This window comes from Zerene cesonia, chromosome 11 (assembly GCF_012273895.1).
Source record: "Zerene cesonia ecotype Mississippi chromosome 11, Zerene_cesonia_1.1, whole genome shotgun sequence".
NCBI lineage: Eukaryota > Metazoa > Arthropoda > Insecta > Lepidoptera > Pieridae > Zerene > Zerene cesonia.
In genome coordinates, this window is record NC_052112.1 from 4,328,248 (window position 1) to 4,346,702 (window position 18,455).

General features: G+C 32.1%; 2 protein-coding genes across 3 annotated transcripts in view; one reads left to right on the forward strand and one right to left on the reverse strand.

The window, feature by feature from the left end:
• The window catches only part of LOC119830522, a 32,754-nt gene extending 22,344 nt beyond the window's left edge, over positions 1-10,410 (forward strand). Inside the window, exons 5-16 of one of the 2 annotated variants that reach the window (XM_038353579.1) lie at positions 215-382; positions 745-873; positions 1,253-1,381; positions 1,769-1,994; positions 7,330-7,458; positions 7,533-7,708; positions 7,816-7,949; positions 8,718-8,857; positions 9,089-9,170; positions 9,246-9,390; positions 9,592-9,809; positions 9,986-10,410. In XM_038353579.1, the coding sequence (XP_038209507.1) occupies positions 215-382; positions 745-873; positions 1,253-1,381; positions 1,769-1,994; positions 7,330-7,458; positions 7,533-7,708; positions 7,816-7,949; positions 8,718-8,857; positions 9,089-9,170; positions 9,246-9,390; positions 9,592-9,809; positions 9,986-10,007 (1,698 nt within the window). In that variant the 3' untranslated portion in view covers positions 10,008-10,410. The remainder of the gene's footprint in view (positions 1-214; positions 383-744; positions 874-1,252; positions 1,382-1,768; positions 1,995-7,329; positions 7,459-7,532; positions 7,709-7,815; positions 7,950-8,717; positions 8,858-9,088; positions 9,171-9,245; positions 9,391-9,591; positions 9,810-9,985) is intronic. The other variant, XM_038353578.1, reaches the window with a different exon arrangement.
• Positions 10,411-10,421: 11 nt separating this feature from the next.
• On the reverse strand, positions 10,422-12,624 carry LOC119830523 (putative lipoyltransferase 2, mitochondrial). The gene is made up of 3 exons (XM_038353580.1): positions 12,350-12,624; positions 11,673-11,885; positions 10,422-11,438 (listed from the first exon to the last, which is right to left on the reverse strand). Exons 1-3 carry the CDS (start codon positions 12,504-12,506, stop codon positions 11,092-11,094), a joined length of 717 nt encoding a protein of 238 aa, XP_038209508.1. The 5' UTR covers positions 12,507-12,624; the 3' UTR covers positions 10,422-11,091.
• Positions 12,625-18,455: the final 5,831 nt, after the last annotated feature.

The window sequence follows — 18,455 nt, forward strand, 5'->3', positions numbered from 1 at the left end:
ACTAAGAAATGTGTAAATATTTTAAAATCATGCCGGAGTAAGAACAGTCCATTGTGTATACCGAACATTAAAATAAAACGATAGAGCTGTGGGTTGAATATATTCATACTTCGTGTCCTGAAGACTTTTAACTTCTCGATTTTTATGATATTCACTGAGACAATGTAAGTGTAAGTTTTTTTTTACAAACCGTTTAAGAATGTTTTTGTTACAGCGTTCTGTAAACACTTACTACATGGTAAAGTTGCAAGTGAGGACAGAAAGTGTTTGCCTCCGGCCGTGGGCGTTCGAGCGGGTGCCGGGCAAGGCCCTCCGAGGATTAGACAATACTATAATATACACCTCCACCAAAGAAGCCTGCCTTGCTGCCTGCCTCAATGAGGTAATGGAAGCAATTTACAAAAATTACCCCATCGTTATCTTATTTACAATAGCAATCATTTATAATTATCGCATATCATATATATTATAGCATATTTATATTAACTATCATTATACATACAGGCGCTTACATAGTAATAAAATATGTACCTATAGCAGTGCTTCTCACTTTGCACAAATGAATGTGAAACGAGCATAAAATTTAATTTTTGTTTTGCAGTAAAAAGTAAAATTTCCATTCTGTATTTTTAAGTCTCACTAATAAATGAACTATAATAGTTAAGGATACTGTGTGAAAAATAATGCTTCAATTATAAACGGAGATCATTATTGAAATTTTAATATTTTATTGGAATTAAACAGAAAAAGTTCCCTTGTCGATCTGCGGAGTACGAGTATGGAAGTATGAGATGTGCTTTGAGTGATTCCGACCGACGCACGGCGCAACATTTTGTCCAACTTGTGGATACTCCTGGCACTGACTATTTTGAGGTAATTCTTCAATAACATGTACACATATGCATGATACATTCACACATTTCTATTTATAGGGTTGTATGCTGAATAGCCGATCGTGCATAAAATAAAAAACTGTTACAGTCGAAGAATTTATATCTCTAAGTAATATAACATCTAGGCCTTAACCATCTGTGTAAAGATACCATGTATGTAAATAAGGCGAATAGTTTCCACGGTATATAATTAAACAGTGATACTTTTCACAGCACAGTTAGGGGGCCTGATTCCATGCAAAATTGATTTCCGAGAAGGGAAACATTAGAGTTGTTAGGTGCTCGAATAATAATAAAATAAACATAGCCTTGTTATCCATTTTGATCATTTTGTTATCCTATTCTGTGTGGTCGTGCAGAATTTGTGCCTGAAGGCGTCGCAAGCGTGCAAAGGGCCAAGAGTATTTACTGCGCCTCGTGTGGGGGTAGCCGAAGATAAAGTGGCGCAATACGCTGGTCTACATTATTATACCGATAAGGAACTTCAGGTAAGCCACAAACAGCTTTTTTTTAATTACCGCTGACATAAAATGATAAGTTTGTATTTATTAGGTTTAATATTGTGTATGGCAATATGCTATTTGATTATTCTTATCTCATATCAAAGAGGCAATGAAATATACTTAACATGCAAACAGGGGAGATGACTGCAGTTCTATATAAAAGTTAAAAGTTTATTTACATCGATGTTAACTTTACTGGGAAATTATTGTTTGAGTTGTAACCGCTGGCATCACACTCTCGCAGTTTAAATTAGTTATAGAAATTAGAATTTTCGCTTTATATTTGAATTTACTTTTATTATTACTGAATGCGCTTATTTTATTTTTATTCATGCAGAAAAGTAATTAGTGGAATTTTCCTCATTTTGACAGGTTACGTCAGAATCGGCCTGTCGATTGGCTTGTGAAATAGAATCAGAGTTCCTATGTAGATCATTCCTTTACTTGGGGGCGCCCCACTCATCAACGTACAATTGTCGGCTGTATCATTTGGATCATCACACCTTACCCGATGGACCTTCTGCGTACCTCAACGCTGAGAGACCTCTCATCGATGACGGTGAACCTATCGGCAAATATTTTGAAAACTTCTGCGAGAGTAAGTATCTACTTCATTTCATTGAATGTGTCGTTAAAGTTTATTTGTAGCTTACATACTGTCTGAGTTTAATTTATTCGATAAAATGTGGCTATCCTTATGGCTCCTATGCATACAAAAATTAAATTTCTACTCAGTTAGTAATATAAAGCAATAAACTGGCATAATGTATTTTTAGTAGAAGGTTATTAAAAGGGCGGTCACGTATAGAATACACGATACAAGAGAAGAGAAATTAGAATATTAAGATATCAGGTTTTTGCTGTTTACGTAAATAGTCTGACACCGATGCACAGTTCTTTTAATGCTTTTTATTGCAAAAATAATGCGTTTTAACGATATTACATTTTTTACCGCGATAGAGCGTTCTTGTAATTCACTATATCAATATTGACGATGACATTTACAAAATATCACAAAAGCGGATACAAGATTTCTTTTCACAAAATCATTTTTTTGTAACGTTTGTTATATAAAATACAAAATGTCGTATGGCCATAAAAATAATCACAGTTATTAATATTTTAAGCACGTGATTCCCGGACGTTTCTTTTGGATCATATAGTCGGATAGGAACGTGAGAGAAATTTTATTGAAGGTAGTCTAGCTTACAATAACGATAATCCATTGCTGTGGAATGATTTCCGCAACTTTTGCGATAAGAAGACTGAACTTGTCGTATATTTTGTAACATACTTAGATAGATATAACGCGTTGTAATTGCGATACCACAAGACAATGTCCCACAACAGTTTTTTAGAAACAGCAGAAACTTGAACAATTTAAAGATTCTGCTAATTACAAAAAGGGCAAAGGTAAAAAAAAAAAACTTGTGAAATAATCCGTTCTATGTGAACTGAAAAATTTGTTCCACTTTATCATGAAGCGAACGAATTTTGTGATCTACTTTAATGTCGATGGTAAAACAAAGACTTCATATGAACAGTTATTAGAGCGTTTAAGATTGAAAATTAATGTAAAATAAGACTTGCCACAAATCCGTTAGTCGACATAAATGTCATTATCAATGGCATTCAAATTGTTCTGTAGCATACAAATAAATGCTAAATATGTAAATTCCAATAATTACGCAATTTCTTCATCGCAACATTAACGGAAGTTAATTGTTAAAGAGTAATGCAGGCGCCATTACAGAACTTCTCACCTACCTAGGTCGTGGGAAAACTCTAGGTATTATGCGGAGTGCAACATTGTTATTTTTTAGATTGTGAGTGCGGCTGACTTCATCTTGTTATCATATATTTAAACATGTTATTTTTCTTGTAATAAGCATGCGTGAAATCAATTATTGCGACAAAATGACATTTAAAAATGTGAATTCGGCAATAAATAGCGTTTTGTAAACGTGATTCAATAAGATAAATCCAAGAATAGAATATAACTCAAATTGTAGCATAGATAATTCCCATGAACTTTGACCCATTCAAACTGAAAACGAAGTCTGACGTGACTGATTTTTAAGATTTATTAAATTATCATAGTGTTGGTACCGGTAATAACAACCGGTTTGTTTTTAAAAAAATTAAATAAAGTGTCTTGTATTTATTAGAAAATCTTGTTTATATATTGGTTATAATAGTGACTATAGTAGTATCTTCTGTATCTTGCCATCGTATAAGGGCAAGTTCAGTAACGAGTTGTTCAAAGGATGAACTTAGGTTAATAGCTTAAGATACCAAGGAGTAAATGCGCATCCAATTAAATTGAACATGTCGTCACTTATTCGTCCGTGATATCGTTGAGAACAAATCATCTTATGAGTACATCTAACACATGATAGATAATATGCGGGTACAGATACCAAATTGAATATCTTAGAAATAATTAGGTCGTTAAGAAGAACGATGTCATAATTGTTTATAAATTTTTCATAGGTTATTTATTCTGCAATAAATGTGTGTTGTAATAATAATTGCTTTCGTTGGAATAGTTATGCTGTATGTTAGTCATTAATTTAAGTTTATAGCTGCAATGGCCAATCAAGTTTTACTGATGCCCATCTGTATCTTTCTTACCATAGTTAGTTTATGAAATTCTCTAACAAGCTCTAATATAAATAGGTACATGCTACACTCAGTTTGTTCAGATATAACAGGCTAGTTCCGCTATAAATGAACCTGAATAGCTGCTCCATTACGTGGGTTTGCAGTCTCAACGTTAAGATTGCCATCTTGCGCCATAGACCCGATTCACTACATTCGCTCATACTACTGAATGTTCACATAAATCCGCATCCAATTTTACCGTTACAACGAATTCAATCCCTTGAATTTCCTTCTTAGTAATGAGAAATGTAATTGCAATAACATGCTAGATTATCTAATATCAGTAATCAAAAGACGTTCGCCGTAATCGAATGAAGTTCGATAGTGATTGCAAATTGATCGAATTAGTGATGAATAGGAGCATCGCTTACACGTAGACATAATTTCGTTATGTTTACAATACAAAGATGCTGAATCACGTCTACAGTTGCATTTGGTGCAAAAAATGATAAAGCGAACGACGACGGTGGCCGCGGCCGGCGCCGCTCGTGCGTGCCTTATAACGGTGGTGGTACACGAAATTAAAAAGACGTTTTTACTGCGGCCGTGAGCTCAGTTTCATCTCGCTATAGTCCTATTTCAACTATAATTGAATTGTAATGGATATAGAGCATCGACAGTTCAATGGTGCTTAATTTATTTGGCCAGCGCAAATTGATACCTATACCTTGCTGATGTAATAGCAGTTTCTTATATAAAACTAAATTCGAATCGAAGTAATCTTATGTTATGATTGAAAAGCTTGTTACTAGGCATGATCTAAGAGCATGAAAAATTCTGTTTAATAACGATTGGATACTTTTTGTAATCACACTTTTATTGAAATGATATCCAAACACATAGGATTTATATAATATGATGTAAAAAAGTATAAATTATATCCATAAAGCATAATGTCTGTTTCATTAAATACTTAGCTGCGTGCATTTGGAATTGTATTTTTAGATGTAAGTTAACCTTAAAGCTTAGTGTTAAAAATATAAAGTTACGTGAAAGTTATTTATGCTAAAACCGGTCTGACGTCTTGTTGGTTACTGTGTTATGGTACGCATTGCTAAATTAGTAATAGTTGGATCAGGAGTGTTGATGACGGCCGGCGCTTATAGGATAAAGAATGTAACGACCTTGCGTGGCCTTGCGAATGTAACCAGTAAGACAGGGCGATGTCCGCACTCTGTATCACGACGCTTATTACACTAATGTAATCATAATCTCATGTCCTTGAGATCTTATGAAACTTGAAGGAGACTAGATTGACTAGTACGTAAAACTTAAAATATCAGTAGAAGTAACGTAGTATCTCGCGCTCTATGAATACCTTATGTATGATTTAATAATTTTGTCCATATTTTTAATTAATATATTTGAAGGTTTTGTTTCATTATATATTGATTATTATATAAGGATTGGGGTGTAACTAATTTATTTCGATACGCATATATAATATGCAGTATCAATTTGTAATTTTAAAAAAGGCTTAATATTAGCTTTTTCACTAAAAGCTACTATTATAGTTCTACTCATTCAATAAATAAAAATAATACATATGTCTATGCTATTTACCGTACATCTAGAAAGAAAATGAAATATTCTTATAATACATTATATATATAATATCAAAGTTCTGTTAAGTGTTCTAAAAAGAGTAGTTTATTGAATAAAAAACATATAAAAGAGCGGTTTTATCCATAAGCTAGCATCTATAAACGTGAAATATCTAACGGAAAGTCAATTTAATCCGAAAAAGAAAGATAGATATAATAGTTTCGTAAAACGACGCTCGACTATAAAGGCAGAGACTAACCTACTTATAGAGCTTAAGCAATCGCAGAAAAGATTGTTTGGCCAGTTGTAAAAAGGAATAAAACGAAAACAGATACAATGTATTATATTATAAACAGGCGCTTTTTATGAAATGTTAGTATTAGAGCAGATGATCGCATCGTGACTTGCTTCTTTGCTAACTGCAATTCTATGAACAGTTTCTGTAAACGCAAAAAGAAGATAATAGCTATCTATAAATATTGTTTATATTATAGTCTTTACATTTTACCGTAACAAAAAGTGCTTCATTAAGGATAAATTTAGCATTAAGTAATAAGCTCTAAGCGTGAGAAAAATTCAAGGCAGTTATTGAAGCGTTACAAATTTGTGTCGTCGACATCGCTGATGAATGTTTTATTACCAGCTACTTATTAAAGATTATCAAGGAATGCAATCAAACAATGCATTTTTAAAACAAAACTTGTTTTGATCGCAATTTAAACCACGAGTTGTTTATGTTCTTTTCATAGTATATAAATGTACATTTATATAATATATTATAAACAAGTCTGTTAGCTGATATATAACTTGAAAACTTGCGTAGGTAGTATACGTAGGTATATTATTATTTTGGGTCGTGATCAATACAATTGTGACAAAATTTTAAATGGCTGGTCAATGAACTAAACGGCTCGAATCGAATGCATAAAATCAAATTATAAAAGTACGAAACTGCGCAAAGCTATGCGTATTATAATTGCGGATTACTTTTGTTGCATTATTTACAACAACTCTTTTACAAATTGATCTTCATCTCTACACATGAGTAACATTTAAAAGTTTTTCTATATAATAGAGAAGAATCGTAATACAGAAAGTAATCGAAACAACGTGTTGGCGAACGAACGAAACGTCACGGTCCTTGACTCTCCATTAGCACCCTTGGAAGTTTAACTGTTTTCCGACAATAGCAATTCCGTAACAATGTTGTACAAACAATGACACGAAATGATGTTTATGTCTACGGAAATGCTCCAGATATAGGTACAGTTAGACATTACAAATTACTGGCTTGATATACCTACGTTGTCGGGAAATTCATATTTTCAAAGTGTTCGTTCATTTTATAACGTAATTGACACGAAACGACTGCGCATATAATTATGTCTTAAGGATAGCATAAAAAGACATGATGACCATGCAGCAGCATTATTAACCTATAAGCGAATGCTAGATGTCGCAAGCGTAACTATCTAGCACTCATCAATAGCGTGTGAAAATATAGAAATTCTTAGAGCGGCGAGCTTTGCACGTCTCTCTGTAATTGCAGTCCCAACGTTGCACTTAGAAATCATCGATTGCTGATACATCGCCGCAATCTTCTATCAATTATGATGATACACGCTGAACACGCATGTTCTCAGTTCGATCAAAGAATTACTTACTTATTAATAGACTCTAACCACACTTGATCTTGATCAATTATCATTTTCATTTTTGTTTAGAACCACCTGCGAACGCAAATCCGAGCGGAGAGTTGCCTGTAACTATTGAACATCAGCAAGATGTTAATTTAGCCAACAACCTTTCGAGAAACGATGCTAATTGCGACAAAACTGGAACATGCTATGATGGTAAGCTTTGAAATTGATCTCACACATTCTTAACATAACATAGAGACACATTTTAATTAACATTTGCTTTTCAGTATCGGTACATTGTAAGGATACAAGAATTGCAGTACAAGTTCGCACAAACAAGCCTTTCAATGGAAGAATATACGCTTTAGGAAGATCCGAGACCTGCAACATTGATGTTGTTAATAGCGATCTATTCAGACTCGACCTTACGATGGCTGGCCAAGATTGTAACACACAAAGTGTCGTAAGTATTTGCACGTCATGAAATTATCATAAAATAAATGTCTACAGGTACTTTAAATATATCTTTATTTTACAAAATATACTAAGAACAAGGGTATTTTATTGCAGACTGGTGTTTACTCCAACACTGTCGTTCTTCAACACCACAGCGTAGTTATGACCAAAGCAGATAAAATCTACAAGGTGAAGTGCACGTATGACATGAGTTCAAAGAACATCACATTCGGAATGGTGCCTATTAGGTTAGTAACAGTAAAACGACTACTAATATTTAAATTACGTTGAACTTTATGTGTAAATTTTAATATTGCCCTTCAAATAAGTGCCGTTATAAATTCGAAGATGAAATCCGTTTTACACTTTATAAAATTATATTTAAATAAAATTGTAGCTTAACGAATGGTTTGCGTTTTCAAGAAAATATTTTTGGGACTGAATTGTTCTAAATACCTACAAATTCTAGGAAATAGTTCAAGCAAAATTTAAATGAGCCTTAATAACATGCAAAGAACATAAAACTCTTTTGACCCAATATCATTACTGCATAATACATGAATCATTTAGATTCAAGAATCAAGAACGTGATAGGCAAGACATAACACTTGCTGCATCGTATGTGTTTTTAATAGAGATCGGAGAAACGTGATCCATAATAATATAATATGGTTGTTGATGATTTGAATTCTTAAAATGATATGTTGGATATTCTGTTGAACACGATGAATAACTGCTACGATTAGAATTAGAATAGCAGGAAGTAGCTATGTGGAATTTCACGTTTACCACTATTGTATCAGTGAAGATTCCGTTCATCCATTACATTGTTTTAAGGTTATTAACTGCGTCGAAAGATTAGCGCAGTCGCACTTTGCAATATTATTTCATTAGTTATATGATAATTATATCAATCGTTTAAATCGATAGGTATCACCTAAGAACAAAGCCGTTATGACATTGAAAGCTATATTTAGAAGTTTGATTTATATTCATGGAAATTAATATATTTCCAGAGATCCGGAAATGATATCAATCACGGCTGCTCCGGAGGCGCCTCCGCCGCGCATCCGTATCTTGGACAGCCGCCAGCGAGAGGTGGAAACTGTTCGTATCGGAGACCGACTTACCTTCCGTATTGAGATTCCAGAAGATAGTAAGTTCATTCATTTGTTCGTATTGTTTTATCAAAATAAATCTTTATTTATAATACAGGTATTGTATAATATATACGCGGTTATACATAAAAGAAAAAGTGGAAGACTTTATTTCAAGTTTTTTGCTTATACAATACTGATTTATGCATAAGATTTCGGCATATTGTTTTTTTTATTTAGTTTTTAAATATTATCGGGTTAAAAAAAATTAACAACTTACATTTTTTCAGCTCCTTACGGCATATTTGCACGCAGCTGCGTGGCTATGGCTAAGGATTCCAAGAGTACATTCCAGATTATTGATGACGAAGGGTGAGCAAAAGCAATATAATAAGATTAATTTTACGTTTCCATTAAGTATGGTACTCATTCAATTTAAATTTTTAGTTGTCCAGTAGACCCGTCAATCTTCCCAGCATTCACTCCAGATGGCAACGCTCTTCAATCTGTTTATGAAGCATTTAGATTCACCGAATCTTATGGTGTTATATTCCAGTGCAATGTGAAGTATTGTCTTGGACCCTGCGAACCAGTAAGTATTATAATACCTAAATCAAAAAAAATATGATTTTTATAAGAGCATGTTTATTCTGGTCTCGGTAACATAAAAAAATTCGTCGAATGTAGACCGGTTTTAGAGTAAAATGTATGCGAATATTGATCCCAACATCGATGCTCACACGTATATAAGCATACTGTGAATTTTTTATAAACATGTTTCATATATTTTTAGGCTGTATGCGAATGGGGCAGAGAATCGATTGAGTCATGGGGCAGAAAGAGGCGTTCTTTGCCTCACAATGAGACCGGTGAAGCAGCTGCTCAAGAGGAAGACATGAACATATCTCAAGAAATTTTAGTGCTTGATTTTGGTGATGATAGACAGAGTACAGATTTCCTACGTTCCGACAAGCCAGGTGGCACTGCATCTGAAGCTAATTTCGGAGGTAAGTCGATATTGTTTCTAAGTTCTAGCATACCTACACAGAAATTGAAGTGTACATTTATTTTTTTTATTCAAGTATTATTCTTATATAATCCGATATTTGGGAGTTCCTTGATAAAGTTTTGTTAAATCCAATAAATTCTAAGGCTATTTATTAAACTATTTTCTTTTATCATTTCAGAAAAAACAGTCACAATTGTTGAGCCATGTCCCAGCAAAGGATCTGTCTTACTTCTGGGAGTTGCATGTGCCCTGCTAGTTCTCCTATACATTGCTACAATTTTCTGCTATTACATGCGCAAATGGCTCGCGCCACCTAAACATTTGTAGGTAAATAAGTTGCAAACTGAAATATCACAATTAAGCCTAGGATATTTTATGGACCACGCAAATCTACGATCTTGTGATAAAATGACTGATAACTGAAAAATATGTCATGTAATCCATCCATAAATTTATAACTGAAGTAGTTTTAAGGAATAATAATATCGTGGTGTACCTACATGAATGTCGTGGAACTTGTAACCACCGCGTATTGCGTTTACTAAACATTATCTGATGCATTTATAAGCATTTAATATTTTTAGATTTATGAATAGCCGTAGGTACAAATATACTTTTTTTCAATAAACAATGAAAAATTAGACACTTAACGTAGTGTTAAACTATTACAGAATTTGCATTTATTATCTGTAAGCTTTAGATAGATCTGCCTTTTAATTAAAAATTGTAATATGTATTCGGAATAATCCCTAAAAATATTTTCATGTGCCTGATTATTATAATAATGAATTTCAATTTTAGGGGATTATTCTGATGGTAGTTATTGGTACAATTTTTAAGTTTTTAAACCGATTACACAAATCCTGTAGATTTGTGCCCAACTAATATGTTAAAGGATTTTTTGATGTATACAACTTAGGTTAAGTTTTTATACAATAACATTAGGCATTTATTTGTAAATATTCTGACTTTTGAAGTTGGCGTTAAGCTCCCTTAATAACTGTCAATTATTTTCTATCCCTTGATGAACTTTCAGTTGGGTTTTGTAGAAATGGAGAAATAAGTATTTATAGTAAAATAAAAAATTTAGCACAAAACCAATACTTTTCCCGTTTCTCTTAACCCAACTTGAGACTTCTTCTTTATTTATTTAGAATAACTTATTCTATTTATTATTTGATTTACTTAATAAATAAAATTTGTACAAATCATATTTTTTTTTATTTCATCACATTTGTAAACAAAACAACATCTAATAAAATATTCTACAGGAAAAACAAACACTTATATGGTTGTGGTTAATAATTTGCTATATATGCTACTTAATATATCTTCTTGTATATCTGTACTGATATCTTCAGATTTGCAATCAAATACTTTTTCGAAATTTTTTAAGAAAATTGGGGTTATTTTGTCTATGGAACATAAAACACCAGTCTCCTTGCTGAGTGAAGTGACACCTTTATCATCTATGCCGCAGGGATCAATGTGATCGAACCACGACAAGTCATTATCACAGTTTAGTGAGATTCCATGTGTTGTAACATATCTAGATGCGTGAATACCTATTGCAGCTATTTTGTTGTCATCAACCCAAACTCCTGTGTGGGGACTCCGGCTTGCTTTAACTCCTGAAATGAAATGAAATTTTAATTAGATTTATTTTAAAATTGCTGAAATTGCATGATATGTCAATTGTTGAAACAATATTCTTACTCTAAAATTTCTGTAACATCTATAGTAATTCATAATTTCATTACTACTATTATAAAAAAATCTCAATACTGAGATTTTACCGATATATCATTACAAAATATTGCATATATTTTTATAAGAAAATCAAGAAACAGATTATAAATGATTACCTAATTCATCACACAAATTGATGACAGTTTGTTCCAGGCTATTCACATACCACTTTACACTAGTTTTATAATGTTTCAAGTTTATAATAGGGTATGCCACTAATTGACCGGGGCCATGGAATGTTATAAGGCCCCCTCTGTTTGTTTTACGAAACTCTGCTCCTAAATCTTTTAACCGGCGTACTTCATCATTTGGAGTATCATCTCGAATGCCTGTAATGTGAAAAGATTAATATTTAAATATATCTAAATTCGAATTATAAAGGTAACTTCAATTTCAATACTAATATTGTGCCTTGTTTTTTAAGTTATTTGAAATTGAGTTAAGCAAATGCATGTAATAAATAATAGTTTTGATTATTTAAAATAAATTGATTATATATAGGAAGCAAAACAATTATTGCTGTTATCAAATTGTGCATTTATCTGTTATATATTCCTGCAATTTCATCTGCTTTAATTTGTTTAACATCTCACTAGTATAAAATGCTGTTTGTCTTCATCCAGCTGTGTAAAGTTAAAATGAGTAGTCTGATATCAATCACAAATTTAGTGAAACCTGATTAAGTGCAAAAGAACATAATATTGTTAGTCGTAAAATTAAAGCCATCCTTTGAACTCTAGAAAATTGAGTTTAAAGGATGAGGATTAAAGAACCCTCAATAAACGTTACTTACCAACTGTGTATACCGGTTTATGTTCTACAAGAAGCAAAGTATCGTAATCTGCATCAATTCCTTTCATCATGGAATCTAAATGTTTCCTAGCAATGGACATTTGGATTTTTAAAGCTGTATCGTAACTCATAAGACCTAACCTCCATACTTTCACCATTTTAAATATTACGTGAAATAAACTTAAATTAATTTTTATTGGTTACTTAATTGTTTTATTTACAATTTACATATGTGACGATTTTATGAGCAAATTTTGAAATTACTACATATAAACAAACGAAACTAAATAAAAACAAAAGAAACCGTGAGATGTCAATGTCAATATTCAAAAAGACCATAGTCGTATATTCTTTACCATTAAATAAATATATTTAAAGGTTTGAAGATATTGGAAAAAAAGGAAAAAGTCGATAAAAAAGTGATTAATTATTATATGAGAGCTATAAAGGAAAATTGAATCGGTATTTATGGTAGTGACATCTAGTTCAATTATGAACAGTATGAGAGTTTGGAACAAGATAGTTCACCTACTCGTCGACTGATGGCGCATAAAACAAAATCTTAATTTCTCTTTTGTACTAGGTATGTTAGTAAATACAGGTGATACTATAGAATGAAGTTTATGGGTTTCAGTCTATCCAGTTTTCTCGTGTGCACTGTTCGTAGGGCGGTGTTTCGTACGTTACGTAAACCAGCTGATAATATAAACATTGGACTAAATAAATATTGATGCTATATTATTATTTCGTATCTATGTTCTGAAAATACGTATGGTTAAATTAGCTAATTTCAAATGAAAAACTATTTTTATTTAAATAAAAAGTCTAAATAAAATATAATAAATACAAAGTACATTTGAGTTCATTTTTAGAATAATGAAATAGATAATTATAAGAATTGAACGCAACGTGATTTTAGTACTATGTCGTGCTTGGATAAAGTGTTGGTGCGGCCAGATATGTGGAATTCTATAAAGCGATGACAACAGGGGTAATAGTACTATTTTATTTTAGTTAAGTAGTCTATAGTTATCAAGTTCAACTGATGTAAATTATTTGTTAAACTAGAATGACGCCTTCAGTAGTTTTGTTATTTTGCTTGTTAATAACCTAGGCATGTTTTGGTACTATTTAAAATGTAGATTATACGTACAGCACCTATACAGCACCACAGGCTTATTAAAATATCTATTGTTATTAATAAACGGATTTTTAGACACACTGCAATGAATAAAACAAAAATTAACAAAGTGTGTTAACTACGTTTTCGTTTTGTATTAATCAAAAGACTGATTGTATGTTTAGTGTTATTAATATTCAGATAAGAATATAAATAATAAGTAATATAAAAATTACTTCATTTGAATCGTAATATACCGGTGGCTTTTATATTGATATACCTAATAGGTATATCAATATAAAAGCCACCGGTTCCCATTGTCCATTAGGTACATACCTTGGAGGAGGGTATGCACGTACAACCCCTTATAATGCACTTCGTACTCTCGATAACGCGGTACAGACCACTTAAAAGCTCTTCAATTTGCTTTCCCTCCTAATGAAAGCACCACGTAAATGTTATATTAAATAATATCTGTGAAATTTCACAATTTCCCTCTTGTATTTAAGCAATTTATAGTATCCCTGGCTCCATTTCTAAAAGATTCTCAAAATCAGTCAAAAGGTATGAACTTGCGATGCAATGTGTGTTTTTATAAGAACTTTCTGTGGCAATGCGTCCAGTGTGACTAAATAAAATAACACGTTAAGACTTGTCAGCAAATTAAGTGAAAATTAGACGACATTTTTTTTTTCTGAGCGCTTATTACACTTTTATTACTCACTGGTGTCCGCGACTTCGTTCATGTGAACTTTGAACGTGTAGAAACTGAAATAAAATTAGTTTTTATGTATAGATATAACACTTTTCTTTCCGAAATTCCGTAAATATCGTTGTTTTTAACATCAATTGTTCCAGATCTCAATTGTCATAAGTCGAATGAAAATTTTCAGAAATCTATCAGATTAAACCACTTTTGCTAAGACATCATTTCTATTTATTCCACATCGGTAGTTCCAAATTTTCGATTTTCATAAGTTTTTTCAGAATTACTTTTCCATAATATTAATTAACGTTGGTTAACGTCATTATTGTTCATGTACATGATATTTAAATTTTACCAATGTTGCCTAAAATAGTATAGAGTTGTTTAGTTCAATATATTTTTATACATGGCTACTGTGGAAGTAAACAAGTGTCTACGAGGTGTCACCGGAAGAGCGGTGCTTCCCGCTCGAGTTAAATATAGTATAATGGGGATGGTGTGGTGTGGGGTGCGCGTGCGCAGGTCACTGACTGCCGTATTAGGATATCCGATACACATATTAGCACAAGCAATTCTTCTGAATATACCTGCCAGAATTTAATTTTCGTGTATTAAATTGCCTATGCTCCATAAATACGTTTTTTTATTTGAAAGAGAATTAGACAAAATTTTCGAATTTATGCGATAAATAGTAAGCTTCTTAAAAAGTTTTGCTACTTTGGATTAGGCGTTGCTCTTTCACGCAATAACTACTGAACCGATTACAATGAAATTTGGTACGTAGACAGGTGGACAACTGGAATAAAATATCGGCAACTTTTTATCCCGATTATCCTACGGGATACGCGGGAAAACCGCAGGGCGCAGCTAGTATACTATATGTTAATATATTATTGTTAAAGAACTTCTCTCACTTTATATTAAAAGCGCTTGAATTTTTAAGAAATCAGGACAAACTATGTGTGACTATAAATTAGGTTATGTTCTGTGTAGTTGACGTTTACATCTGGAAATAATATTCTTATATGTTTTATTTCTAAAAGAGCTAGAAACGAAAACAGGCAATTATATTTCCTACTTTATAAATTTTTATGTATAACTAAAAATTGTTACATTACATAAAAAATATATCCTTGTCGAATATGTCGTAAATGAAGTTGAAAATAAGAGTGTACCAATTGTAGAATTTACCTCTAGTTATTTTTCAGTCAACCCAACCTAGTTTTGGATCAAAGCGAATCCGTATAACAATCAAATCCCTATGAAGTCTTATAGGGAGGCACTATATTAAAAGTCAGGAAAATTATCAATATAATATATACACTCATTTGATATATACATTTGATAAATATCGTATTTATAATAAAAATAGACGTATATAGCGTAAGCCGTAATCAATCCAGTGATATATAATATAGGTACATGTGGATGTGTTGTGACTGTACATTTTTTAAAGATATCCCGTATCTATACGGGCAACACATCTTTATCGTTTTATAATTTACTAGCTGCGCCCCGCGGTTTCACCCGCGTAAGTCCGTATCCTGTAGGAATATCGGGATAAATAGTTGCCTATATGTAATTTCAGTTGTCCAGCTATCTACGTACCAAATTTCATTGCAATCGGTTCAGTAGTTTTTGCGTTTACACACACACATCCTTACTAACTTTCGCATTTATAATATTAGTAGGTTAGTAGGATAGGATTAGTAGGGACGATTGCATCATTTTCTTACCCTTTAATAGCAAATTATATGAATATTCCGATCGATCAACTTATTTTTTAAATTACAATTTAAATAAAAAACCAGGTTTTATTTACCCTACAAAATCTTATATACAAATAAAAAAAATGTGTATTTACAGCAGGTAAATGAAACAGTAGTCAATTGCCACCAAAGAAGCAGAAAAGTTCAAAACTCTCAGTCGGTTACCGCCCATGGGACCAATGTCAAGTCGTGACTCATATATTTGTTTAAGAAAGGGGCCTCCAAAGTTTGTGAAGTATTATTTCAGTAACAACTCTGAAGTAACCATGGCGACGGCGCAGTAGGCTTGCATGGTCCGTGACGAGCATTACAAGCCTCCGGATCGATTTCGGCTTCACACTTTTTGGCTTATCTAAAAGGCTTTAAGTTTAACGGATATCTGAACCATCCTGAAAGAATTTCAATCTAAATATAAATATGAAATAAAAGTAGTAGCTTCTGATTCAGTAATTAATAAAAAAAGTGAAATAAATGTAAAGAATAAATAAAAAAATAGGTATAAAACTCATAGGCAGTAATACGAATTTTTCCTTATTATGATATGATGAATGTAATTAACTCATATTAGTATTTTCCTAGTGATCACTTTATGCTTTAAATATTCTATATATATATCATTATATTATATCTTGCGTGGACATATACATAGAATAAACTAATTCCAAAAATTAGTTTTTTACCAAGACTCCAGTTTCTTCAGTAGTAACAATAGGTTAGCATAATCTAGCTCAAGAAAGATTCAGATTTAGCTTTTCAATTAAAGAACGATTTTCCTTTCTTATTCCGTAGAAATTTAATTAAAATGTCGACCTCTCGAGTTCCGTTTCTCGTTCAATTTACTAAACTACTTTTCCTTTTTAATTAGGTGTACTCTTTACTCTTTATATAACTACAAAGTCTGAACCTTTTTAATGACGCGTCCTTGTTGTAATCATGTTAGCAGTAGTCGTAAACTGAATTTCTGCATCCTATTTTTTGGCTGTCACTAGAATAGCAATATTTTTTGAGTAAGTAGGACATTTGAATTTTGTGGTATTATATATATTATATATTATTTCTTCGCTTAATAATAAAGCTATTATTTAAATTTGATAGAATGGAAGCAATATTTGGGATTTGGCCTAAAATAATGTGGAAACTATGGCGTATAGACTATGAAAGACTAGAAATATGCATTTCTAGTCTTTCATAATTACTGCTGAAATAATATACATAGTCTCTCCAAGCAAATTTTTGTTTAACTAATGATAAATTTATCTATCAGCAAAGCAAATCTGTTTCTTTTTTGAAATGATATTTTTTTTCCGGACGTTTCGAAAACGTTACAACGAGCTTGGCTGCGGGAGACTGGGATATTACATGTTTTGGAGGATATACAGAAATAATTGTTTACGGCCTATCTCCATCTATTTTCCCTCCAGTTGGTATGTTGACTACTTCTACGTCTATCTTCTTGTTTTTAGATGTTTGACATGGTAAAGTTTTGTAGTATGAAATGTATAATTCTCATCTAAAATAAAACATGTCAAAACACCATTTTTTCACGAGGAAAAATCTTGTGGTGACACTAGTTTCAACGCGGAGATGTAACTAATTAAGTAATAAAAACGGCGTTTCCTCAGAAGTGTTATTTTGTGGCAGCGGACCGCAGCGGGTTCGAGAGTTATTGCCATTCCAGCTTTTAATTATTCAAGGGCCTTCCAGACTTACAACTTTAGTTAAACATCTGGTGCTACGGTTTTACAAAGTTACATAAGACACCTTTCCTCCAACACATTTATAGACACCATTGCATTTTGTATCAATTTATAGGTCTGTCGAAATCACAGAAAGGTCGTTATGTGGTTTTAATGTATTGCTTTCTTATTATTATTTTTAAACATCTGTATCGAAAAATTTGTTTCACTATTTTAAAATTGAGAGAATTACATTAGATTTATTATAAATACAATATTTCTACCTAGTAATACCAAGTAACCAAATATTTCAATGCATACAATATACTCGATCCAGTTACAGTTTTCTTCAATCCTTTCTTCAAAATGTTGTTTATTTATTTGAAGCGTATTTATCATGATTTGCGCCTTTCAATTGAATTCATTTGAAGTCGTATTTAAAGCTGACTATACCGTCCATATATTTAACCTCAGAAACTTGAACCGGAAACCTCTACAAATCGAAGTTACAGTGTTACAGGTTGTTCACTGACGGTAAAAGTTTCAACTTTCGTTAGTAATCCCATACCAGACGAGACTGTTAAAATTGTATAATAGGATTAGTACGTTAGGATAGGATGGAAGCGTTATTATTTACAATCATAATAATTGTAAGAATAATATATTTTTCTTATTTATGTCTTCAGTAACTTACTTGTAACTATGAATTATGTTTGTTAATTATTATTATGTTTATTGGCTAAAAAACCTATAGAAAATTGGGAAGTATATTCTATTGACTTCTTGAAATGATAAGATTAAATTGTTATGTTATATAAATAAATACACATGAAAGA

What these genes read in the sequence shown, in the direction of transcription:
- LOC119830523 (XM_038353580.1), bottom strand. Translation starts at nt 12,506, where the DNA reads ATGGTGAAAGTATGGAGGTTAGGTCTTATGAGTTACGATACAGCTTTA. An exon ending in TAAACCGGTATACACAGTTG is followed by an intron (nt 11,886 to 12,349) that starts GTAAGTAACGTT and finishes TTCACATTACAG; the next exon opens with GCATTCGAGATGATACTCCA. An exon ending in CAATTTGTGTGATGAATTAG is followed by an intron (nt 11,439 to 11,672) that starts GTAATCATTTAT and finishes ATTTCATTTCAG; the next exon opens with GAGTTAAAGCAAGCCGGAGT.